Below are 22,452 nucleotides of genomic sequence, written 5' to 3' on the forward strand. Positions count from 1 at the left end.
TCAGCTAGCGGAACAGGACCATCAGGACCAAACAGGACCCTGTATCTATTGGCTTTGGAATTGTTTTTATTGTTGACGTGTTTGTTGATGTTTTTACTGTTAATCGCTTTGGGATGTCTTGTGGGAAATGATTTATACATGAATGAAATCAATCAATAAAATTATTTTCTGAGAAATGTTAGTCAAGCGCTAACTTCTACCCATGTTATTTCTCTTTCCACAGAATCTGGAAAAAAAATCTGGAGCCTAGCATAGCTTAGTCAGTAGAGCATGGGACTCTTAATCTCAGGGCCATGGGTTCAAGCCCCATGCTGGGCAAAAGATTCCTGCATTGCCGGGGGTTGGACTAGATGACCCTGTGGTCCCTTCCGACTGTGCTTCCATGATTCTCATGCATGTAACAAACTAAAGACAACCCTCAATGAAGCAAAAGGAAGCATGGTGCTGGCAGAGTTCTGAAGATCCAGCCCAGCTTTTGAGCCTGCCTGTGCCAAAGGTGACACATGTCCGTTTTGTAATGGGGGCAGATACATGAATGTAGCCATTTACCTCCATCAACAGAATATCCTTTGAACTCTGTGTTTGAACCTTCGGGTGCTGGACTTTCACTGCAACGGTCCTCCCATCGTGTAGCACAGCCTTGTGGACTTGGGCCAGGGATGCCGCCCCCAATGGAGCATCTTCAAAACTTATAAACAACTCATTAATCTGCAAGGGGAAGAAAGAAGGGAAGCTGTCAGCCTCCTAAGAAACAGCCCGCAGGTATGCTTCGGATGCAGAGAGACATTAATTACCATAGACAGACGGAGAGCCCTGACAGCCTGGGGACTGCAACCCAAGCTTCCTGTTCTCTCAGTCTATTTCAGCCAGAAAAGGTGTGTGCCTTTTCAATAGGCAAGCTCCTCGGCAAAAGTGGGAAGTCAGTCTGGGTAGGGTTGTCAGCTTTTTGCTCTGGCAGTGCTCCTGCGCTTTCAGCAGCTGCATGCCAGGGAAAAAATGATAGTAGGCAAAGTTTTTCCTGTCACAGCAGCTCCATAATGGGGTAAGATGTAACTACTGAATTCCTTCCTGGCAGGTAGCAGGTAAAATCACAGGGAATGATTTAACAGGCAGAAGCTACACGGCATTTAGAGCTATGTGAAGAGGTCCACAAAAGTTACGGAAGAGCGGAAGCCCCATGCCTTCTAGCCTCTTGTTAGGCTAGCGAAAGAAAAGAAAGGCTTCTACGAAGGAGGCTGGCAATGGAGGAACAGAGCACGCCATCTCTCTTCTGACAGCCCTCTGCACTTCCGTGCTGTTTTTGAGGAAGGGGGGTCTCCTTTCTTCACAGCCAGCACAAAACCCAAGCCAGCTTCTTGGAGAAGCTCAGCAGTGGAGCATGAACTTTGCATGCCGAAAGATCCTGGTTCAATCCTCAGCATCTCCAAGTAAAAGTGGGAATCTTCTGAGTCTGAAACCCTGTAGAGCCCCTGCTAGTCAAGGTAGGCAGTACAGAGGAGGGGGACCACAGGTATGATTTGATATATGGCAACTTCCTAATTACTATAGTTTATTATATAATAATTCTACCTTTCCTCCAGGGAACTTATGGTGACATACACTCCCCCAATTTTGTCTCTGCAACAACCCTGTAAAGTAGATGGGGCTGAGGCATTGACTGGCCCAAGTCCACCCAGTGAGCGTTATGGCTGAGTGGGGGGTCTGAACCCTTGTCTCCCCCTGTCTAACACTTTAACCACTACACCACACTGGCTCTCATCTCATCATGGCTGCAACTGACTTGGTACAAGGCACCTTCTGATTTTCCTCCAAGCCAATGTTCCTCAAACTTGGGTCTCCAGCTGCTGTTGGACTACAAGTCCCATCATCCCTGTCCACTGGTCCTACTAGCTAGGGATGATGGGAGTTGTAGTCCAAAAGCAGCTGGGGGCCCAGCTTTGAGAAACACTGCATGTAAGCTGACAGAGAAGGGGATCTGTTTCTCCCCCACTACCCCTCTGGCCTGCATGGAATTCCTGACCACCCGTGGCTACCAGGTGAACTGTTAAATACAAGGCTGCATAGGAAGGAAGCAAAACTGGATCAGTCAGATAAAGCTCGCAGGTATGAAATGAGGCTTATCAGACACCGGTGGGGTTCCAGTGCAGAAGCTGCCCTTCAGAAATATTATTGTATAGGTGGGGAAACCTTCCAGGGCTATCTTGCCTCCCCTCCACAAGCCCAACCCAATGTTAAAGCAAAAATGGCCAATAGAGTTGGCTTAGAAGAAGACCGCCTTCTCCCTGCTTACACAATACACAAATCTCACCAGGGCCAGCAGTCAAGGAACACATAATTTATGCAGAAATGGGGGGAAAAGAAAACAAATGGAATGCTGGTGCATTTTTATATCCCACTTTTTTACACAGTAATTAAAGACGGGAGCTGCGGCAAGCCGGCAATTAAATATGAATAAAACACTTTTAAGCAGAGCCTACATGCAAAGCATTCAACAGAAATCTTTTGTGTTGATGAAGCTGCGAGGGGAGGGGAGAGAGAAACACCATCTCTGAAGGAGGCCTAGATGCCTACATGCAGCTGCTGACAGCGACTTTCCCTCCCCTCACACACCGCTGCCTCTCTTTCCCCATTGCCCCCACCCCCACCCTGCTTCTTTTACAATAACTATTACCAGCAACAAACTGGCACATTTGCAGCAATTAGATTCAAACGGAGTCTCAACCGCCTCCAGTAATTCACAGGCAAGGCGCCTTTTATTTATTTATTTTATTCCTCCGGCGGCAAAATCAATTAAGTAGAACAACCACATTTGAAAACGACTAGTTATGTGTTTTTTAATTACAGCAGATCCATGATTCAAACCTTTTGACATTCTTGCCTTCAGAAAGGAATTTCTTTCCCCTCAAACAGTTTACTAGATGTTGTTTCTTCTTCTTTTTCACTTTCAGATTTATTCATTTCCTCACCAACACCGCCAAAGCAAATGATTGATTCTGTAGAGAGTCAGATCGTGGCTTGAGGGAACTACTCACGTGGGCTGGGTGCTGTTTGGGCGGGTAAAAGCCGCAAGTGACTTTTACCTACACCTGAAACCCCTACACTTGAGTAAAGGGTCCTGCCTCAAATGTAAAGCAGAGAGTATTCCACACATTTGTTGTCACACCGGGCTGTATCCAATGTTAGTCCTACTCAGAGTAGACACTTTGGATGATATCCAGCTAAGTTCTACTCACAGACCACTGAAATTAATGAACCTAAGTTAGTCATGCACGTTAATGTCAATGAGACTACTCTATCACTGGATACAACCCAATGAAATGAACAGACCTGCCTAACTTAGGTATATCAATTTCAGCGGGTTTACTATGAGTAGAAATTAGTGGCTACAACCCAACACTTGGGTACAACACTCTGAAAATCTCAGCTTGCTTCCTTTTCTTTTTAAATTAAGCCTCTAGCCCATAGGTTTACAGAGGTGAATTTGAAAAGCATACAGGCTGTAATGAAGTAAAACAAGATGGTGAACAGAGCATCCACCGGGCATGGATAAATGGAATATAGGTGCTTCCATGGCTTCTTCTACCTCCCCATAACTCCTAAATTATATACTCAATTTGCATAGGGCATTCAGCACACACAGAAATCTTTTTGAACATCTGTACTACCAGAGAACACTAGCTGCCTCCACTGTGCCTTCTCTTCAATATTACTTTGGCACAACAGCTTACATTTTGTCTTGAAGTGATGAGTGAAGAGATCTAGCAAGCTAAGGCCAGATGAAGTTTCCCGCCAAAACCCTCCATTACAATTGCTGGTGCTCGATCTTCTTCCAGTTCCTAATCTAATCATAGCAATACATTGGCCTCGTTTACATTCACTTTAAACCAAAGTTAAACATATGGACTAGAGGTGAAAGCAGAGCATGCTGGGCTAAAATCACAGGCGCTTTAGTCCTTCCTGCTCCTGCTGTGAACTAAGCCGGGACAGCCATTAGGTGGGGTGAAGCCATGGCCTCAGGCAGCGGATGTCCCTGAGGTGGGGCCCCAGAGGCGTCTCCACCTGCCCTGCCACCTCCACCACCAGCAGAAAAGCAGCACCAGCATCACAGAGTGTGCAATATCTCACCTGAAACCGGTGAGGTCTCACCTGAAACTGATGCCAATGCTGGCGTCACTTCTCCACCGGCAGCAGAGACAGCAGGCAGGGTGGCACAGGCAGTGGCTTCAAGTGGCAAAACAGGACATGCCACCCTTGTCACACCTGAGCTTGGGTTTATTTCTCTCCAAACAAACCATGAGCTGTTACCAATATTTTTCCTTGGCTTAAAACCTGTTGCTTGTTTGAGGCAAACAAACCACGAGCCCAGGTTTGGACATAATGTCATGGTTTGCCTCAGCATTATGTGTAAACGGAGCCAGTAGTGACTACTTCACTACAGTGATAGACCATAAGGAAAGTAAACATAGGAAAGCCAGGAAAGGAAAGAGCTCAGGCACCAGACTGGATTGGTGGAGTCCCCAGGAACTGAAGAATGGTTGGGAAGGGGAAGATATAGAAGCTACATGAACAGGTGTGCTGCTGAGATAACACAGCAATGTGAGCTGCAAGACCCCAGCAGAGCAAATCATTCTCTCTCACTCTCATATACTGTCTATATATTCCAACACTCCCCAGTGCATCAGCTTCATAATGTGGGCCACTGCTTTTTTCTTTCCTACGACCCACCCCTTCCCTATCAGGGCCGACCATCCCTCCTGCCTGCCCGCCAGCCAGCCACGCCCCTCACCGCTGCCATCCGGCAAAGGAAAGAAGCCCATACTGTGGCAAAGTTTCTTTGCCACAGTATGGGCTTCCTTCCATATCCTCACCCTCACCCCCATTTTTGCAACGCAGAAGTGCTTGAGATAGCCTGAAAAGCATGGTCTCAAACTCCTTAAAACTGTATCTTGCACCACCGGAAGCCACAGCTCCAACACAACAGGGAGGAGGAAGAATGTATAAAGTCCACCTCCCCTAAATCAGGGGCAATGCTTCTGCCCTGTGACACAGAGCCTGAGACCCTGGAGAGCGGCTGATGAACGGAATAGACAATATTGGGCTACATCAGGAGTGTGAGGGCTCAGATCTGGTCATCCCAAGCCTCTTTATTCAGGCTGCAGGATTCTCTCCAGGCCACACCAATCAGTACCTTCTGTTCTACACCTTGCTTGAATGTTTTTGCCTGGTTGGAATATGCGCTATATGGAATATGTGGTAACACCTCTTGGTAGCCTGGATAGAACATGGAGTGAAGGATGCAAACTTTTGACTTCTGCATGGCCGGAATGTAATCTACTGTCACATGCTCTGCTCACTTCTGCCCCTGGACCTAGACACCACTGGCATGCAGCTCTTATAAGGTTGCCAATGGCAGTACGTAGGCCTCGGGCTGAAAAAGATTCCCCACCCCCTGAGCTTGATGGACAAATACTGTAAGATGCTAGAAAGCAGCTCCCTCTATTACTACACCAGGTCTCAGGGAGCTTCTGGAGTTTCATAAAATCCTCCCGTGGAGGAAGACTGCCAGAATGTACCGACCCTGACCCTATTCCAAACTATATATTATATTCAGCACTTGAAATTAAAGATTTATTATTCCACGGGCTTTTGCAAGACCTAGGCTTGTTGTGGCAGCAAACGTCAAGCTACAGCCACTCTAAACTTTAAACCTGGGCAGTAAATGAAATCCTCTAGTTCCCCCATCAATTTGTGCATTCTGTGCTCAGAAATCAAGTGTTGCATTGTTACCCTAGGAGTTATTAAGACAGCAGAAGTTGAAAGATTAGATTTATCGCAGCCGATAGTGGATTATGAAGAATAATTCATCATACGTCAGAACAAACAGCCCACAATTTATAGAAGCCGGGCTGAGCCTGTGAAATCTGATTGGACTTCTTCTTGACTAATGAATGCAGAGCTTAATTGATGAGACCCTAACTTGGCTGTCAAAAGTGCATATCTATTAGGTATTTTAAAATAATAATTTTCTAACATGTGGGTGATACAGCTGCTTCTCACCCCAAACTGAGACGCTGTACAGAACGTCTCTCTAGATAACAGCCCAGCTTGATGCGACAAATACCATTTAGTTCAATATCCTGTTCTCAGGGTGGACAAGTCAGAAGCCTATGGGCAACCCTTAAGTAGGGACTGAGTGCAATAGCACTTTCTCTGCTTGTGATTCCTGGAAAATGGTATACAGAGGCATACTCTGACACCCCGGTACCTTCATTGCTTGGGACCAGGGTACCTGAAAGGTATCTGACCCCTTAAATAACAAACTGATCACTGCATGCTGGAGTGAGGGCCTTCTGCAGAAACAATCTTATCAGGAGGTCCATTCTGCCCAATGTAGAAATCGGGCCTTGTGTGTTTGGAGGCCTATCCTTTGCGATGTCCTCCCCTTGAATACTAGACAGGCATTCTGTTTTTTTTAACACCTACTGAAGACCTTCCTCCTTCAGCAAGCCTTTTAAGCTGAGATCTTTCCCACTCCGTATCTGTACTGGGATAGTTCTTAACATGTCTTTATTGCTTTGTCTCTTGCTGTTTACCGAAAGACTACACAGTCTTGCTTTCCACTTAACACAGCTTTGGCATACAACATAGTGCTGGCCGTTACCCTGTTTTGTTTTGATGCCCCCCCCCCCTGCAAATTGATGCTTCGGGGAACATGCTCTTTATTCCATCTCAATTTACTCTTGCTTATCACTTGTGCTCAGGCAAACACACAGAATAACCTTGATTAAGGCCAGATACTTAATAAAATGCAAAGCTAGCAATAAAAATCAGTAATCCTGGGCTGATAACAATGCCCTAATGTGATGATGCCATGAGGGAAGAGGTAGGAGATGGGAGCAGCAGTGATACCTAGCTGGAGTGCACATACAGCATGTATACCATGCTACTCTAAAAAGACTGGCCTGAATACTAATCTTAGCTCACCCATTAGACTGTTGGGAAAATCCAGACAAATAAACCAACATTGTGTCATGCTACCTTCTTATATATCAAGGCCTGTTTACTTTACTATCTCTCCAGATACTGAATTTCTCCACAATTCAACATTATGTCTCCTTTCCTTCTGAGAGGCTTACAGTGGTGACATTTTTAAAAAATTGTGATGATTACAGCTTAATATAAAACAATACAAAATTACGGGTGAACCATATGCATTATTAATTTTAATTTAGCTTGTCTGTGTCATTTTCGAACATTTGAGGCCCTAGGGCGGTATTCAACTATGTTTTACGCAGAGTAGGCCCTATGAGATCAATAAAAATAACTAAAAGAGGGCCATTAATTTCAATGCGTTTACTCCGAGCAACACCTAGTTGAATACCACCCATAGCTTTTAGCAGGAAAACCGTCACGCATCCTGGGAAGACACAGGTAAATACATTTTCTCATGGCAACTGTATGGCAATGCTTAGAATTCTGCCCACATGGGCAGCAAAAGTTAATGCACAGGCAATAGCCTTCACCTGGGAAAATTTAAGGCGGATCAGTGCTTGCTGCAGAGTCTGCTCATTTGCACTGCAGAATCTTGAAACCCTATTGAGATGCCATGTGGATCCACCCAGAAGTATGAGGTGGTTAGCGTAGATCCTCTCTTCTTCCAGCAGGTAGCTACCAATCCATGCAGGCAGTGCTTTTTTATTTTTTTAAAAAAATGTTTAAGGGTAGTCTCATTTTCCGACTCATTGAAATACTGCCCCTCAATGAGGCCAAACTTAGATTCACAAAATGTTTAGGGGTATGCATACCACTGCATCCCCCCAGAAAAAAAAGCACTACATGCAGGTCCTAAACAGGAGTGAGGAGCAGAAAATAATAATTTTGAAATAAATCCTGATGAGATTGTTAAAGGAGGAGGAGGAGGAGGAGAGTTTGGATTTGATATCCGGCTTTATCACTACCCTAAGGAGTCTCAAAGTGGCTAACATTCTCCTTTCCCTTCCTCCCCCACAACAAACACTCTGTGAGGTGAGTGGGGCTGAGAGACTTCAAAGAAGTGTGACTAGCCCAAGGTCACCCAGCAGCTGCATGTGGAGGAGCAGGGAATCGAACCCGGTTCACCAGAATACAAGTCCACCACTCTTAACCACTACACCACACTGGCTCCCCAAAGAAAAGAGCAATTTATAAATACCTGACAGATGTACTGAGATACAACAAAATTCCTTATTGTTGGGAATATCCTGAAGGTGTATTAATTAATGATGCAGTTCACCTGTAATTTTGAATGGACCAGTGACAATGATGGAATTCCAGCAAGCAATCTCACCGGCAAAAATTGGGAAGGCACCCAGACCTGTTGGTCTATCAGCAATATATTATAAGAAGTTACGAGATTACCTAATACAACTATTAAAAGATATTATGAATATGACTTTAAATACAGGTGAGCTGCCAGAATCATGGAAGAATGCGTATATAACTTTAAGTCCTAAACAAGATAGAGATCCTGAGCGGCTCAAAAATTATCAACCTATATCTTTGTTGAATAACGATAATAAACTTTTTGCAGATATATTAACAAATAGGCTGAAATGGTATTAAAAGAGGTAATTCATTATGACCAGGCCAGATTCTTGCCAAGAAGACAAATAAAGGACAATATTAGGAATATAATCAATATAATAGAATATTTACAAGTGAGAAATGAAAAATAAGCAGCCTTAATGTTTTTAGGCGCAGAGAACGCATTTGACAATGTTTCCTGGGATTTTATGTTTAAAGTTTTGGAATATATGATCTGTGAAGACACTTTTATAAAAGGAGTCAAAGCAATATATATACTGAACAGTCAGCTAAACTGATAGTAAACAATGTCCTGACTGAGAATTGCAAAATAACTAACAGAACGAGACAAGGCTGCCCATTGTCAACCTTGTTGTTTATATTAATTTTAGAAGTACTGGCACAAAAAATAAGCTGTAATAAAGAAATTAAAGGTATGAGTGGGACAGAGGCAATAGAAACTAAAAGTATTTGCAGATGATGTGGTAATATCTGTTGAAGAACCAACAGAGTCAATCTCGAAAATATTACAAGAGATATAAAAAAAATGGAGATGCAGCAGGTGTTAAGATTAATAAAGACAAAACCAAACTCTTGATAAAAAATATGAATGATAAGAGTAAAAATAATTTACAAGATGTGTCAGGTTGAAAGATTGAAAGAAAGATTAAGTATCTAGGTGTATGGTTAACAGCAAATAATATAAAGATAATTATTTAAAAACCTGGGAAGATATCAAAAGAAATTTGCAAACTTTCACTGTTAGGTAGAGTGTTGACTATAAAAATGAATCTTTTACCAAGAATGTTATTTTTGTTCCAATCACTTCCAGTGATTGGCAAAACAGATTGTTTCAATGCATGGCAAAAAGATATCTCTAAATATATCGGCAAGGTGTAAAACTGAGAATAAAATATAAAATATTGATAGATGCAAAAGAGAGAGGTTTCTCCCTATTGGATATGAGATTATATTATGAAGCATCTTGTCTTTGTTGGTTGAAGGAATGGATGAAATTGGAGAATCCACGTATCTGACATTTAGAAGGTCATGATAATATTTTTGGTTGGCTCGCCTATTTGTGGTATGAAAAGGTGAAAGTACACAAAGGATTTACCAATCATATAATTGGGGGGGGATGTATAGAGTATGGGATAAATATAAAGAAATTATTGGAGACAAAAACCACTTTGGCTCTCACTGCTGGAAGCCATAGCAGTAAAGAAAAAGAATATGATGGAATGTTGGACAACTTATAGAAATTTTTTTAAACAGGAGGGAGGCAAGTTTAAATTAAAATAATTTAAGGACTTATCAAGAAAGTTAACATGATGGATACAATATCATCATTAGAATGAAGCCTTTAAGAGAGATAGGAAACGAGGGTTTGGGGAACAAATATCATAATTGGAGAGAGATCTGTTGGAATGTAATGTTAAAGTGCTGTCTAAAATGTATATTACTGGAATGAGAGACAAAGGATGAGCAGTTAAAATCTTCAGTGATGCATTGGGCAATAGATATTGATTATAATGTATATGTGGAATAATGGGAATGATTTTGGAATATGGATATAAAATTTACAGCACGTTACGGTTTAAGAGAAAATTATGTGAAAATATTATATAGATGATATATAACACCAAGTAAATTCCTCAGTATTCCATGTATAAAAAACCTGGTGACCTGTGATGTCACCAATGCCCTTCTGACTCTGCCTTTGCCAAAAGTCAAGGCATTTTTAGATCTGATGTGGGGGGTAGGTCCCCCCCCATGTCAAGTCTGCCTCTGCCTAATTTGCTCTTGTCTCCAGCTGTCTCCCACCTGAACTGAACAATGCTCATTAAATCCACTGTCTTCTCTCTCTTTGGAGAAATATTATCTTATGCACTTCTTGCGCTAGCCTGCCTGTCAGGATGGAGTTGTGTCTGCCAATCTCAAAGATAGATTGGAACTGTAGCTCTTTCAGAAGGTGCAGTTTCACAGCAGCAGCAATTAAAACAAATGTGCTTTAAAGGTAAGAGCAAGCAGCAGCAGATAGTCTCTCTTTTAATTTCTGAAGCAAGATTCTGGCCTTGATTTCCTGATTGCCAGTGGGAAATGGGACATGATCTCCAATGTCGGCCATACTCAGAGCAGACCTACTGAAATACATAGACCTACTCTGAGTATGACTTACCTGGCTATGACTTACCTTGTCACTCCGACAAATAATCTCTTTTATACCCCAAAGGGAGAAGGAAAGGAACACAACCTTACACCAGGTGTGGGGACTATTAAGCTGTCCGGATGTTACTGAACTAAAACACCAATTATTCCTGGCCAATGACCATAGCTACTAAGCTGATGGCAGTTGTAGTTCAGCAATGTCTGTTCCTCACTCCTGACTTACACTTTATTTGCACTTTCTACCAAAGCAAGAACTTCAGCTGAACCACTTGTTTTGTTACCCAAATGTTGTAGAACTATCCAGTCTTCAGCTCTCTGTGATCTTTCTGCCATGCAGGGCTTTTTTTCCAGCTGGAACTCACCAGAACTCAGTTCCGGCACTTCTCAGGTAGGCGCTATTGCCATTATAAGAGAAAAAGAGTGAGTTCTTGCACCTCTTTTTCTAGAAAAATAGCACCGCAATGCCATGTATATTATACATTCTTTGTATTTTCGTCATTTAAGAAACTATTTTTTCTTAATAGAAACTATTTTTATATAGTTTCTGCTGTATGTTTTTTACATACTTTTGCTGTAAACAGCTTTGATAGAGTTTAGGATATAGCTATACACACACACACACACACACAGAAACCTCTGCCTGAGATCCTGGAAAGCCACTGCCAGCCAGAGCAAACAATATTAGGCTAGATGTACAGTATGACATGGAATGAAGCGGCTTCCTATGTTGCTATTAGTAGAGATGGAGGAGAAAGTCAGTTTGCACTTTCTGAAACAAGATGAAAACCAAAATATAGCCATATTTTAACATTTACACTTTTCTGAATTTTGCAATGCAGTTCAAATTTTAAAATGCATTCCAAAAAAAACTCTATTATTATTATTATTATTATTATTATTATTATTATTATTATTATTTAAATTTATAGAGAAAAGTTTGTGTAAAAATGCACGTACATAAAAATCACACCAAAAATGCATTATATATGGGGAAATTGCTTTTGTAAAAATGTGCTTATTAATCAAAACTCCATATAAAAATGGGTTTGTTAGGAGAAAGTCACAGTAAAATGCTACTGAATTTTCATGAGGTTTTTTTTTTTACTAAAAATTGCTGACTACTAAAGAAATGTGGAGACCTGAATTTAAGACTGGAAAAATGATAAACAGAGAAGCGAAACTAACAGATCTGTCTAGTAAGGGAGCATTCAGTCATTTCCTCACTAGTAGTAAGAAATGGTAGACTCTAGCAACAGATACAATACATGGGCTCTCTGCTCATTTGTTTCTGCTATCAGTCAACAGAAATTAATGATGTATCAACAGGGCTGTCTTACCCATAGGCGCTAGGGGTGCAGGGCACCCGGGCGCCGGGCTCTCAGGGCACCAGGCCAAGAGTCCGGGGCCCGAGAGTTGAGTCCAGGGAATAGCCCGCCCATCGAAGTGCCACGGCGGGCTCGTCTACTGCGGGCGGCTCTGCGCCACAAGTTCGGGGCGACCGAGCCAGCGAGAGGCTGAGACGGCTGGCTGGCTCCGCCCTCCTGCGTTCCTGGGACTGAGCAACCTGGGAGGGGGGACACCGGGCGGATCTTTGCACCCCGGCACCGCATATGCTTATGACAGCCCTGCGTATCAAAACTAGCAATAGCCATGTATGTAAGAAGCAATGCAGAAAATCATCAGACCTAAGGATCAGCATTCAAGTCACTGGGCAAGGTAGAAGGAAATATTTTTTATTCCTTACATTTGTAACACAGCCTGCTGCAGGCTGCCGCAGAGTTACATTTGGATAGGTCAGTTTCACAAAAGCATGTATAATCACCATATGTGTCATAACTGAATTACTAAAAACATAGTCTTCCACAGCTCCGTTAAACTACCTCTATCAAAAAGTACTGCACTTTGAAGCGAGAAGAGCTGGTAGGAAAGACCAGTCCTCTGATGTTTGAACTGTGATCACTCATTCCCAAAACGAGGCCACCACCTATTGTTATAAGAGAGTGGGGTGCAGGGACTCTCCTTATTCTCCTTTCCCCATGCCACACACATTTTCAGAACGTGTCCCCAGCTCTAACACATACTTTTTAAGATGTGGTGGCCAGAACTATACAGTGTATTCCAAGGGAAGCTGCAACCACAGATTTGAATAAAGGCATTATGATATTGGCAGTTTTATTTTCAGTCCATCAGAGCAGCTTGTGTTAATTAATCTTACTTAGGTGTGTGCCAATAAGCTAAATAAACACTGTGTGTAAGGCTTCTTCTTAAAACCTGTTTATTGAAACTGTTGCTTTAGGGGTTCGATTCAGAGTTCCTAGGAGCAGAACTCTGCTCACAGAGTGCTGCAGGAAGCGGATATTCGCCTGCTCATCCCAACCCCTGCAGTGAGCTCTCCTTGACAGTGTGAAAATTAGACCCACTGGATCTCAGCCCCTTCCAGGAACAGAGCAAGCTTTTGTTCACAGAATCTGTATCAAATTCAGCGAATGGTTCCCAACTAAATGGTTAGGCTAGTGCAACAAATTTTAGCCGTGCAATGTACAGTCGTACCTCGGCTGCCGAACACCTCAGCTCCTGAACATTTCGGCTCCCGGACGATTGAAAACTGGAAGTGGGCTTCAGCGGGTTCCAATTGGCTGCAAGAGCTTCTTGCAGCCAACAGAAACCGCACTTTGGTAGTCGAATGTTGCAGAAGTCGAACGGACCTCTGAGGTACGACTGTAAATTCCTTGACATCTCCACTCCATTTGCACTCGCTTTTTCCCTTTCCTCCTTTCTCAGTCCACACTTTCCTTCTCTTTCTTTCCCTTCCCACCTTTATCCTTGCTGAGCTGCCTGCGCACCACTTCGGGAGCACAGCGCAGCTGATTTACTCCCCTGAAAGCAGCATCTGCCCGCATGTAAATCATCCTCCAAGCCCAGCCTGTAAAATGGGCTTGTTCGCTAAACTCTATGAATAGGGAAGTAGGCACAGCTGGCCTATTCATAATCAACATAAAAATAGATTAGCACTTTACAGATTAAACATTATCGTTCCAACGGTTAACATAAATCATCTGCACTTATGGGCCCAGCACTGCCGCTGCTCCCCGGGGGCATAATTTGCAAAGGGAAAGAGAAGGATGCACGGCTGACGGGTGTTATCGTATGTTTTTCCGGATGGTCAGGGAGACTACGATTTGTGCAAATTCAGCCACTAACCTTACATGCAGGGAAAGAAAGCTACCTTATACATACAAGGACAGGATATTTGTCCAATCAGCCAAACACCATGGTCTTCTCAGTTTAATGAATGCAGCAAAATTGATGAATTGGATCCAGCAATACCAACTTTTCAAAGTCTGATAGTCATTTACACCTCCGGGATCCTCCTGCCACCTCCTTGCCTCTTAGCACCCCACCCCAGATTATCACACTGCCCCTCAGGTGGTGGCACTGCCCACTTTGGGAACTACTAAAGCATTAGAACCCTTGCAGAACCTTTTCTCTATGTGCTGACTTCTCTGTCCTAGGACAGGGCTGAAAGAGCTGTAGTGTGTGTGTGTGTGTGTGTGTGCGCGCACACACACACACACACACACACATACACACAGCCCACCTGATGTAGCTAGACTACAACTCCCCATATCCCTAACTATTGGACATGGTGGCAGGGGCTGATGGGAGTTGGAGTCCAGCAACATTTGAAGGCCACAGGTTCCCCATGCCTGGCTTGAGATACAGATCAGGCTTGACCTCAAACGTCCGCATCAGCACCAGGTAGGACTTGTGCACTAAATGAGCAGCTTGCCCGAGATTGCCCTCAAAAGACCTCTCTTCTTTTTAGGGTGGGGCAGGCCTCTGCGAGCTCCAGAAAGTAGGCGCTTCGCTTGAAAGCGCAGCATTGGTGATGCCACCTTTCAGTTGACTAATGTGGTCCCATTTGTTCTGGCTGACATTAATGCTCCTTCCCATCTATCTCTGACTCTTTAAATTACCTTTTTATGGCTGAAATCCTTTTTTTTCATAATTGATAAAAATCTCCCTTTTTATATCCCACATTATTATGGAGAAATGTGAAGGGTTCGCCCCTCCCTTTTTATTCATCATTTTAGTTTTAATATAAATGTGGTTTTTATTGATATATGCTTGGACAGCTCAACAAACCCACTGGGAGACGCTAACAAAGGAGGTGGGGAAAGTGGCCCCACCCACTCCAATAGCTTCGAGTCCTCACTTTGGGGCAGAAGAGTGATGAAATGGAATGCATGGACTTTTAAATGAAAAACCACTTCTAAGGAGAAGCCACCAAAACGGAAGCAGAGGCCGAAATGAGTCAGCCATTCTAGAACTCAATGAGGAAAGGGTATTTACTAGGGAAGTAACTCTATAGCATAATAGTGTGTAGTGAGATATCTCAAGGACCCCCTGTACACAGACCCCCTTTGCCTTTTGTGTGGCTGAACTGCATCCCACTGTACAAAAGTTGAAGTCACATTGCTCTGCTTATTTTTCCCTCTTGCCCTACACATCACTAGAATGTGGCCCCAAGAACACTGTCAATGAGGTCATGTGGCCCTCAGCCTGGAAAAGGTCCCTCCCTCCTGGCTTATAGGATATGGGTTTGTGACATCATAATATCTAGCCAATTGATGCCATTGACAGCAGGTTGTTGCTAAGAAGTTGCAGAACTGTGGTTTGTTTGCTATTTCCTCTCAGAGGTCAATACTGAGGAAGGGACAGTAATGTTCAAAATAAATGCTGTTAGGCTACTACCAGACCCGCCTCACTGCTCCAAAAACATTACATCTGCCTTCCCACATAATCTATTTCCCATCGTTTTTTCTCTGACTGGAAACCTGACTGCAATAAAGGTTAACCTCACTCCTTAAGGACTGCGAATCCTGAACGGTTTGAAAACATAAGCCAGGCACCTAAAATCAAAACTGTTTTGAAAGGAAAGATTTTAAACAGTAATATTCTATTTTTGAATGCCTTGTGGCGTTTGAGCTAATAGGCCATAATACAGCTGCACTTTCAAGTATTCTACTGCAAACACTGAAAGTTTCAAATGTCAAAGGATGGAGGTTCTCAGTTTCATAAGCTGAGGCGGCAAGCAAAAAACAAAAAGACTCCATCCCAAAGTCCCAAAAGTTGAGATTAGAATGCAAAATCTTCCATATTTGATGTGGGAAAATACTAGGGCTACAATGAATATTTACCAGTTTTTATTTAGGGGTTGAAAGCAGCTATATCTGTGGGATGGAAATTTCTCCTGAAAACCACTTGATTTCCCCATCTAACCCACTGCAGCTCTATGCAGTGCCATTGTTCTCCTCAGCTGCTACTAGGTTATTATTTTCTCCTCCAGTTTCTTCCTCCATCCTGGATTAGCCACATAGTGATGACATCACAACACAATGTTGCTAATCAAACCTGATGACATCATTAAGGGCAAGTGAAAGTGAAGACAGTTAAACAAATAAGCAAGCAAATGTTTTTTGCAAGTAATGCTGAATGACTGCCAAAAGAGAGTGAGAGAAAGCAATTTTACAGTGCTACACAGACACTCTGAATAGCAGGCAGTAGTCCCAATGCAGCCCAAGGAAATACTGTTATGAGCCACATACATTTCAGTTGTATTTTACATTATGAGTCATGCATTAGAGGGAGCTTGCCCTAAAAGGCTGCACTGACACACTAACAGGCTGCAAAGTTCAGCTCAAAAAGCATTCCCAATCTATGGTGAAAATGGGTGCGAAAACTAAAGTTCTACTGGTGCCTTTCCAATGTACGATGATAAGAAGAGCCTGCTTGATCAGACCAACAGCCCATTTAGTCCAGCATCCTGTTCTGACAGGGGCCAACCAGATGCCAGTGGGAAACCTGTAAGCAAGGCCCAAGCACAAGGGCACCCTCCCCTCCTGTGGTTTCCAACAACAATATTCACTTGATCCCTAACCCCTGAACATCCCTGGTAGAGGTCGATGAGAACTGGAGTCCCAAAAATCTGGAGGTCAGGGGTGTAGGAAGGGGGTGCGGCCTGCCCCAGGTGCCATCATGGAGGGGGTGACAAATTATCAAGGAACACTTACTGCCCTACTAGGGCGCTTCATAATTATTATTTTTTTTAAAAAAAGGCCTGCTCCAAAGGTCTTATCTTACTACACCAAGGATTATAGAGCTATATATGAAATTTCATGCATATCAGTTAATATCTTGACCCTCCTCCACAAAAATAGCTATTTACTTGGCCGTTTTCCTATGTCATGAAGGCTGAAATTTCAATTCAGTGGAGCAGGGTCAAGATATTCACTGATATGCATGAAATTTCAGATATAGCTATATAATCCCTAGTTTAGTAAGATAAGACCTTTGGAGCAGGCATTAAAAAAAAAAAGTATTTTATGAACCACCCTACTCTCTGCTGGGCTTCCCTCCCACGCCTCCAGTCTCCGTTGTTGTGTCTTTATCTGTTGTGTGTCCTGGCTGAGGGGAAAAACAGAAGAAGGATGGCCATCGGTCAGGGATGGTCTAGTTGAGATTCCTGCATTGCCCCAGGGGTTTGGCTAGATGCCCCTCAGGGTCCCTTCCAACTCTACAATTCTCTGGCGCAGGCTTGTGCAGAGTTTTAGGTACAAGTTGGATGTAAGGGGTGCATAGAATTGCAGCCCATCTTATGCACCGTCAGCTCGGGAATAAGTCCCACTCATCATGATGAGACTAGATTGCTGCTGTGCAGTCCTGTTTTAAAATAAATGTTTTCCTTTTCCGATAATACAGAGCATGGTGAAATCACAATAAATAAAACCTCCCCTTCAGTAGTTTCAAGCACTGCTACAGGTTCCACATAACATCTGTACTGCATTGTTTACTGTGACAGCAACTGCACTTTGGAACTCCCCACCCATTGCAACAAAGCACGTGCCTTTGCTAGACTCTTTTCGGGCACCTGCTAAAAGCATTCTTCTTTAGGCAAGCATACCTAGATGCTTAGGAAGTTGAAGCAATTTTAATTTTAATATTTTAGCTTTTGTATGTTTTAAGGGAGGATTGTTACTTTTTCTTGATTTTACTGCTGTGGTGTTTTTTGTTTTGGTAAACCACTTTGCAAGTTTTTTAAAATAAGTTTTATTAAATAAATAAACAATAAATAAAATAAAATAACACAAGCCAAAACACAATCTATCCTGTAGATTTAAGTATATGTCCATAGTCGCCTACTTGTTATCAGAGGCCCAGAATCCACATTCCTTTGTAAGAAAATATGAAATAACATAAAACCATTTTGCAGGCAAAAAAAAAAAAAATCAGTTGGGGGGTGACAAGAAATATTCTGCACCGGGTACCACCTGACTTTCCTACGTGTCTGCTGGAGGTCACCAGGTTGGAGAAAGGTGACCTAGAAGCTATCAGTGTACAATCTTGTTTAGAAATTGCTGCTGTGGAAAACCTTTATTTTTTGAGAAGACACATTATTTTTGCTGCCATTTTCTTGTATATCTGTTCTTATGCCTCATTATGAAATATTAGTTAGTGATTTCAGCTTTACTAAGATAAGGTATTTTGACTAGCCTGTTAAAATGCAAATGACTATTTTGTTACGTATTGTAATTTTTAAGTGCATTATCTTGAAATGCTCTGTTTCATTATGTATATTTTTCTGATGTTCAACAATGTCAGAAAAATGTACAAAATGGCTTGGCTTAGCATGGCTTGGAAAAGGGGCATACAAATATTTGATTATCTCAGTTTGGACTAAGTGACGAGAACATATGCTTTGCATACTCAAAATCCTGGGTTCAGTTCCTGAAATCTCCAGACTGAACACCCCCCCCCCAAAAAAAAAAGACCTCTGGTACCAAGTAATGGGAATATATCTCTCCTTGAGAGGGTGGAGAGCTGCTCCTGACCGCACTGGGTTCAATGGCACAACGGTCTAATTCAGCATATGTTCTTATGGAATTTCTCCAAAAACACCAGCATCTGGCAACGATTGGTATCTGTCAGCAAAGACAGGTAGGAAGAGGAAGAGGAAGAATCTCACCAGGAGATTTCTACTAGAAGAGGACTATTTTAAATAAAACAAAAATAAGTGGGGAGTTTATTTACATCCAGATTTCTGCATGCTGGTCCTGCAACTTCCATAACCGGTCCCGTTCAGGGGATCTAGCTGGCCATCTACTGGTCACTGTGGAGCAGGACTTCCAGGGGAGCCATGCAAAGAGACTGCCCTATTCACCGAGGACTCCCCCAGACCACCTGTTTATTGAGACTTCATCCTGATCTGCTTGCACATTGTCCAGTCCTCACTGAGCATTTGTTCTGATTTGCTTACTGGCAGCTTTTGTGACAATGTGTCGTCATCCTGCAATCACCCTGATTTGCTTGCAGGATTTTATGTCATCCCATTAATCACTGGTTCGTTCCACACTTTTCAATGCACTATCCCCGTCACTTTTCTAAACCTAGATTTCCTGGTAGGCGCTTGAATCTTTCCCGCAAAATATCAACAATATGGAGGTGTCCTGAGCTGCCAACTGTCCAGATTTTGCCAGAGCAGTTGAGAAATGGTCAAGCATAGTATCACTGTACGTATTATCCCGAATGCTTACATAAAGAAAAGGAACTTGTTTGTGTCATTAGGGAAACATACCAAAGAAGTAAATGATAGAGGAGAAGCAGCCATTTGTGTTTGCACAATCCCCAAGTGAAGAGGTTTGTTCCCCACCTGTCCAGCAGTACCCAGCCAATAGGATATGATCCAAATAAAATGGCCTCAGAAAGCAGGTCACCAGCAAAGAGACAGTATCGAGAAGGGCTGGCTGAGCAGCAAGTTGCTTCGCCTGAAAACATCCAACATCAAAACTTCAAGACAGTGATTCCAGGGACTCTCTCCTGACCAGTTTAGCATTTCCTGTGAAAGATTATGAGACCTATAGTTCAACTCCCAAGATTCCAAACAGAAAGGAATGCTGCAGGGTCAAAGCAATAACAATTACTCATTTTGCTTTAAAGAGGGAGGGAGGGAGGGAGGGAGGGAGGGAGGGAGGAAGGAAGGAAGGAAGGAAGGAAGGAAGGAAGGAAGGAAGGAAGACGCAAGCCAGAGATTCCCCTTTCATCCAAGGAGCTCTTGCTGGCACCACTACCTACTTAATCAGTAAACTTTAGTTATTACACAGTGCTGGGGATGAAAACAAGCAGGAGCCATTCAAAATAGACTATGCTGTACTGAGCAGAGGGCTTTTCTAGATGACCTCCAAGGCTCCTTCCAGCTCTATCATTCTCTGAATTCTAACGCACCCTTACGCAGTTTCCCACAAGACCCCTAATACTGAGTAAGATGGGCCAATTGTTTGACTCAGTATTATCACTAGTGAAATACTTGTATTGTGAAATCGAAAATGCGCAGAAGAACCCCCACCTGCACAAGAGATACTTACAACTGCCATTAGATTTATTATTTCGTTTGGGTGTCATAGGTAGTGAATGGTAGGAATTTGAACCCTCTGGCAAGATGTGCCCCCTAACCTACATTTCACATTAGCCCATGCATAGATAAAATGAGGTTAAATGAAGAATTTATCGTGGTGCCTAGTACCTAGTTTTAAATTCTTTATACTGCTTCTCAAAAGTCACTCCGCCGAGAACCTTGTCAGCTGGGCCGCTCTTTGAAAAATGTTCACATTTCTGAGGGTCACGAGGTTTCAGCAATATATTCTGAGCAGGCTCTCTGCGAGGTTATCCAGGGACAACAAGCCACTCTTCGGAACAACACAATGCTACAGTGAGCGTAGCCCTAAATCATGTTGCTTCTACCTCCATATCTCATGCCCACAGTTCAGTGCCTTAGCACACTACACTCACAGCCAAGGTGGGCAGCTGCCGGAAACCTTGGAAAGCAAGGCCCATTGAGCTAAACTCCCCACCCAGGACAAGCCCTCATCCTCATTATTCTCTCCCCTTCCATTACTTGGGAGACCAGTAGTTTGTGGATGAATGAGCCGAGCACTCTTGTTGAAGGAGGGGTGGGCCTCACTGAAGGGCCATAGTTCAGGAGGACCCACTGGAAAGTCTCTTGCACAAGCCTGAAGCCAGAGCTGCCCTGAGCACTGGTAGGAAAGAGAGGCCCATGTGTGATGTGTGACATCAACATCATCATCATCATCATCATCATCATCATCATCATTTTATTACTTGTAGCTCACCCATCTGACTGGGTTGCCCCAGCAACTCTGGGTGGCTTCCCAACATATATAAAAACATAACCAAACATTAAACAGATGCTGAAGGCCTTCAGATGTCTTCTAAAGATTCTATAGTTACTTATCTCCTTGACATCTGATGGCAGGGTATTCCACATTGTAGGTGCCACTACTGAGAAGGCCATCTGCCAAGGTTATCTATACATCTTTCTGTTGCGTGGCTTCCACTACCTGGGCTAATTCCACAGCTATCTCATTTCTTCTGTAGAATAAAAAGTAGGTTGATAAGACTAGAAATCTTAAGGCTCTGTAACACCTAGCCATGTCGCCTCTAATCTGGTACCCTTCGAATATTTTGCACTATAGCTCTGACCATTGGCCATGCTGGCTAGGATGGATCAGGGTTGAAACCCAAAGTATTTGGAGGGCACCATGTTGGAGAAGACTGATCTAGCTCACACTGCACTGTACAACAAGTCACTTTTCAAACAGTCATCTTGCTTCTGTTTTTTTTTCACATGTGATACTTTCTTCTGTCATCAGCAAGGTCACCTTGGTATCTAAAGGGACAGTCCAAATTCAAGTTCCACCAGTGAGTTAGGATCCTGTGGGTCTCTGGCTCAGCTGGCCAGTTTGCATCACAGCTGGGCTACAGATAAGGGATAAAATCTTCACTCTTTGAAAATGAGGTCAACCCTGAAACACTCAACCTGAAGACTTTTTGTAAATGGCCTCTAAAATTTAATCACATACTTTTGTACTGTCTTTTGAGTATTACCAAAATTTATTTATCCAACACAAAACAACAGCGTTTCTGATATTTTCACTACCCATTGTCAAATTTGACCTTGTAAAACTCCATGTTAAGATTTGCAAATGTTTTTCTCTTTCACTTAAGTAAATATATTCTAAAATATACTATAAAAAGGGCATTTGTAAATATATTATTTTAAACCACAGCCAAAAGTTTGGACACTAATTTTTACAGCAGGTCAAAGCAACAGGAACAGAAAAGGCAATGGACCGGCCATTGTTTATTGCTTCTTTGACCGCCTACAGGATCAATTATATTCTCCAGATATAGTGATTTTCATAGTTGTTGGGCACCACCAGGCTTCCACGCTAGCTTCTCAGAACAGCAGGATAATAAGTATTTTAAAATCCTTGGTTTTTGAATTGCCAGATGTCTCTAACTCCAGATCATTAAAGGACTACAAAACATAATCAGTGTCCCTTAGAGTGCATCTTAGCTTTTAAATGTTGATGTAGCAAAGCATTTAATCCTCTATGTCTGTAGAACTCCCCCCCCCCCCCATTAATAAGAGTATTAATTTTAGAAATAGAGGGTGGGATTCACCTAGGCAGGCCTGTCAGAAGAAGCACTATGCAAGGATTTCTGCATATACAACACGACTCAGGGGGTTGGGAGAACCCCCAGCACAGTGCACAAGGGGAGAAGAGAAGGGTCATTCCTTCTGGCAAGCTATAATGCTTGTGCAGATGGAACATTCACCATAGCACAGTGCTGAATATTAGT

The 22,452-nt window shown here is 42.9% G+C and overlaps 1 protein-coding gene across 5 annotated transcripts in view; it reads right to left on the reverse strand.

Annotated features, from left to right (window-relative positions):
- Positions 1–22,452, reverse strand: part of ADCK1 (aarF domain containing kinase 1) — a 110,657-nt gene that overhangs the window by 30,205 nt on the left and 58,000 nt on the right. For all 5 annotated transcript variants that reach the window (XM_083735225.1, XM_083735221.1, XM_083735222.1 and 2 more), the window contains one exon: positions 550–708. In XM_083735225.1, the coding sequence (XP_083591351.1) occupies positions 550–708 (159 nt within the window). The remainder of the gene's footprint in view (positions 1–549; positions 709–22,452) is intronic.

The sequence above is a fragment of the Podarcis gaigeae genome, assembly GCF_964106915.1.
Source record: "Podarcis gaigeae genome assembly, chromosome: 1".
Lineage (NCBI taxonomy): Eukaryota > Metazoa > Chordata > Lepidosauria > Squamata > Lacertidae > Podarcis > Podarcis gaigeae.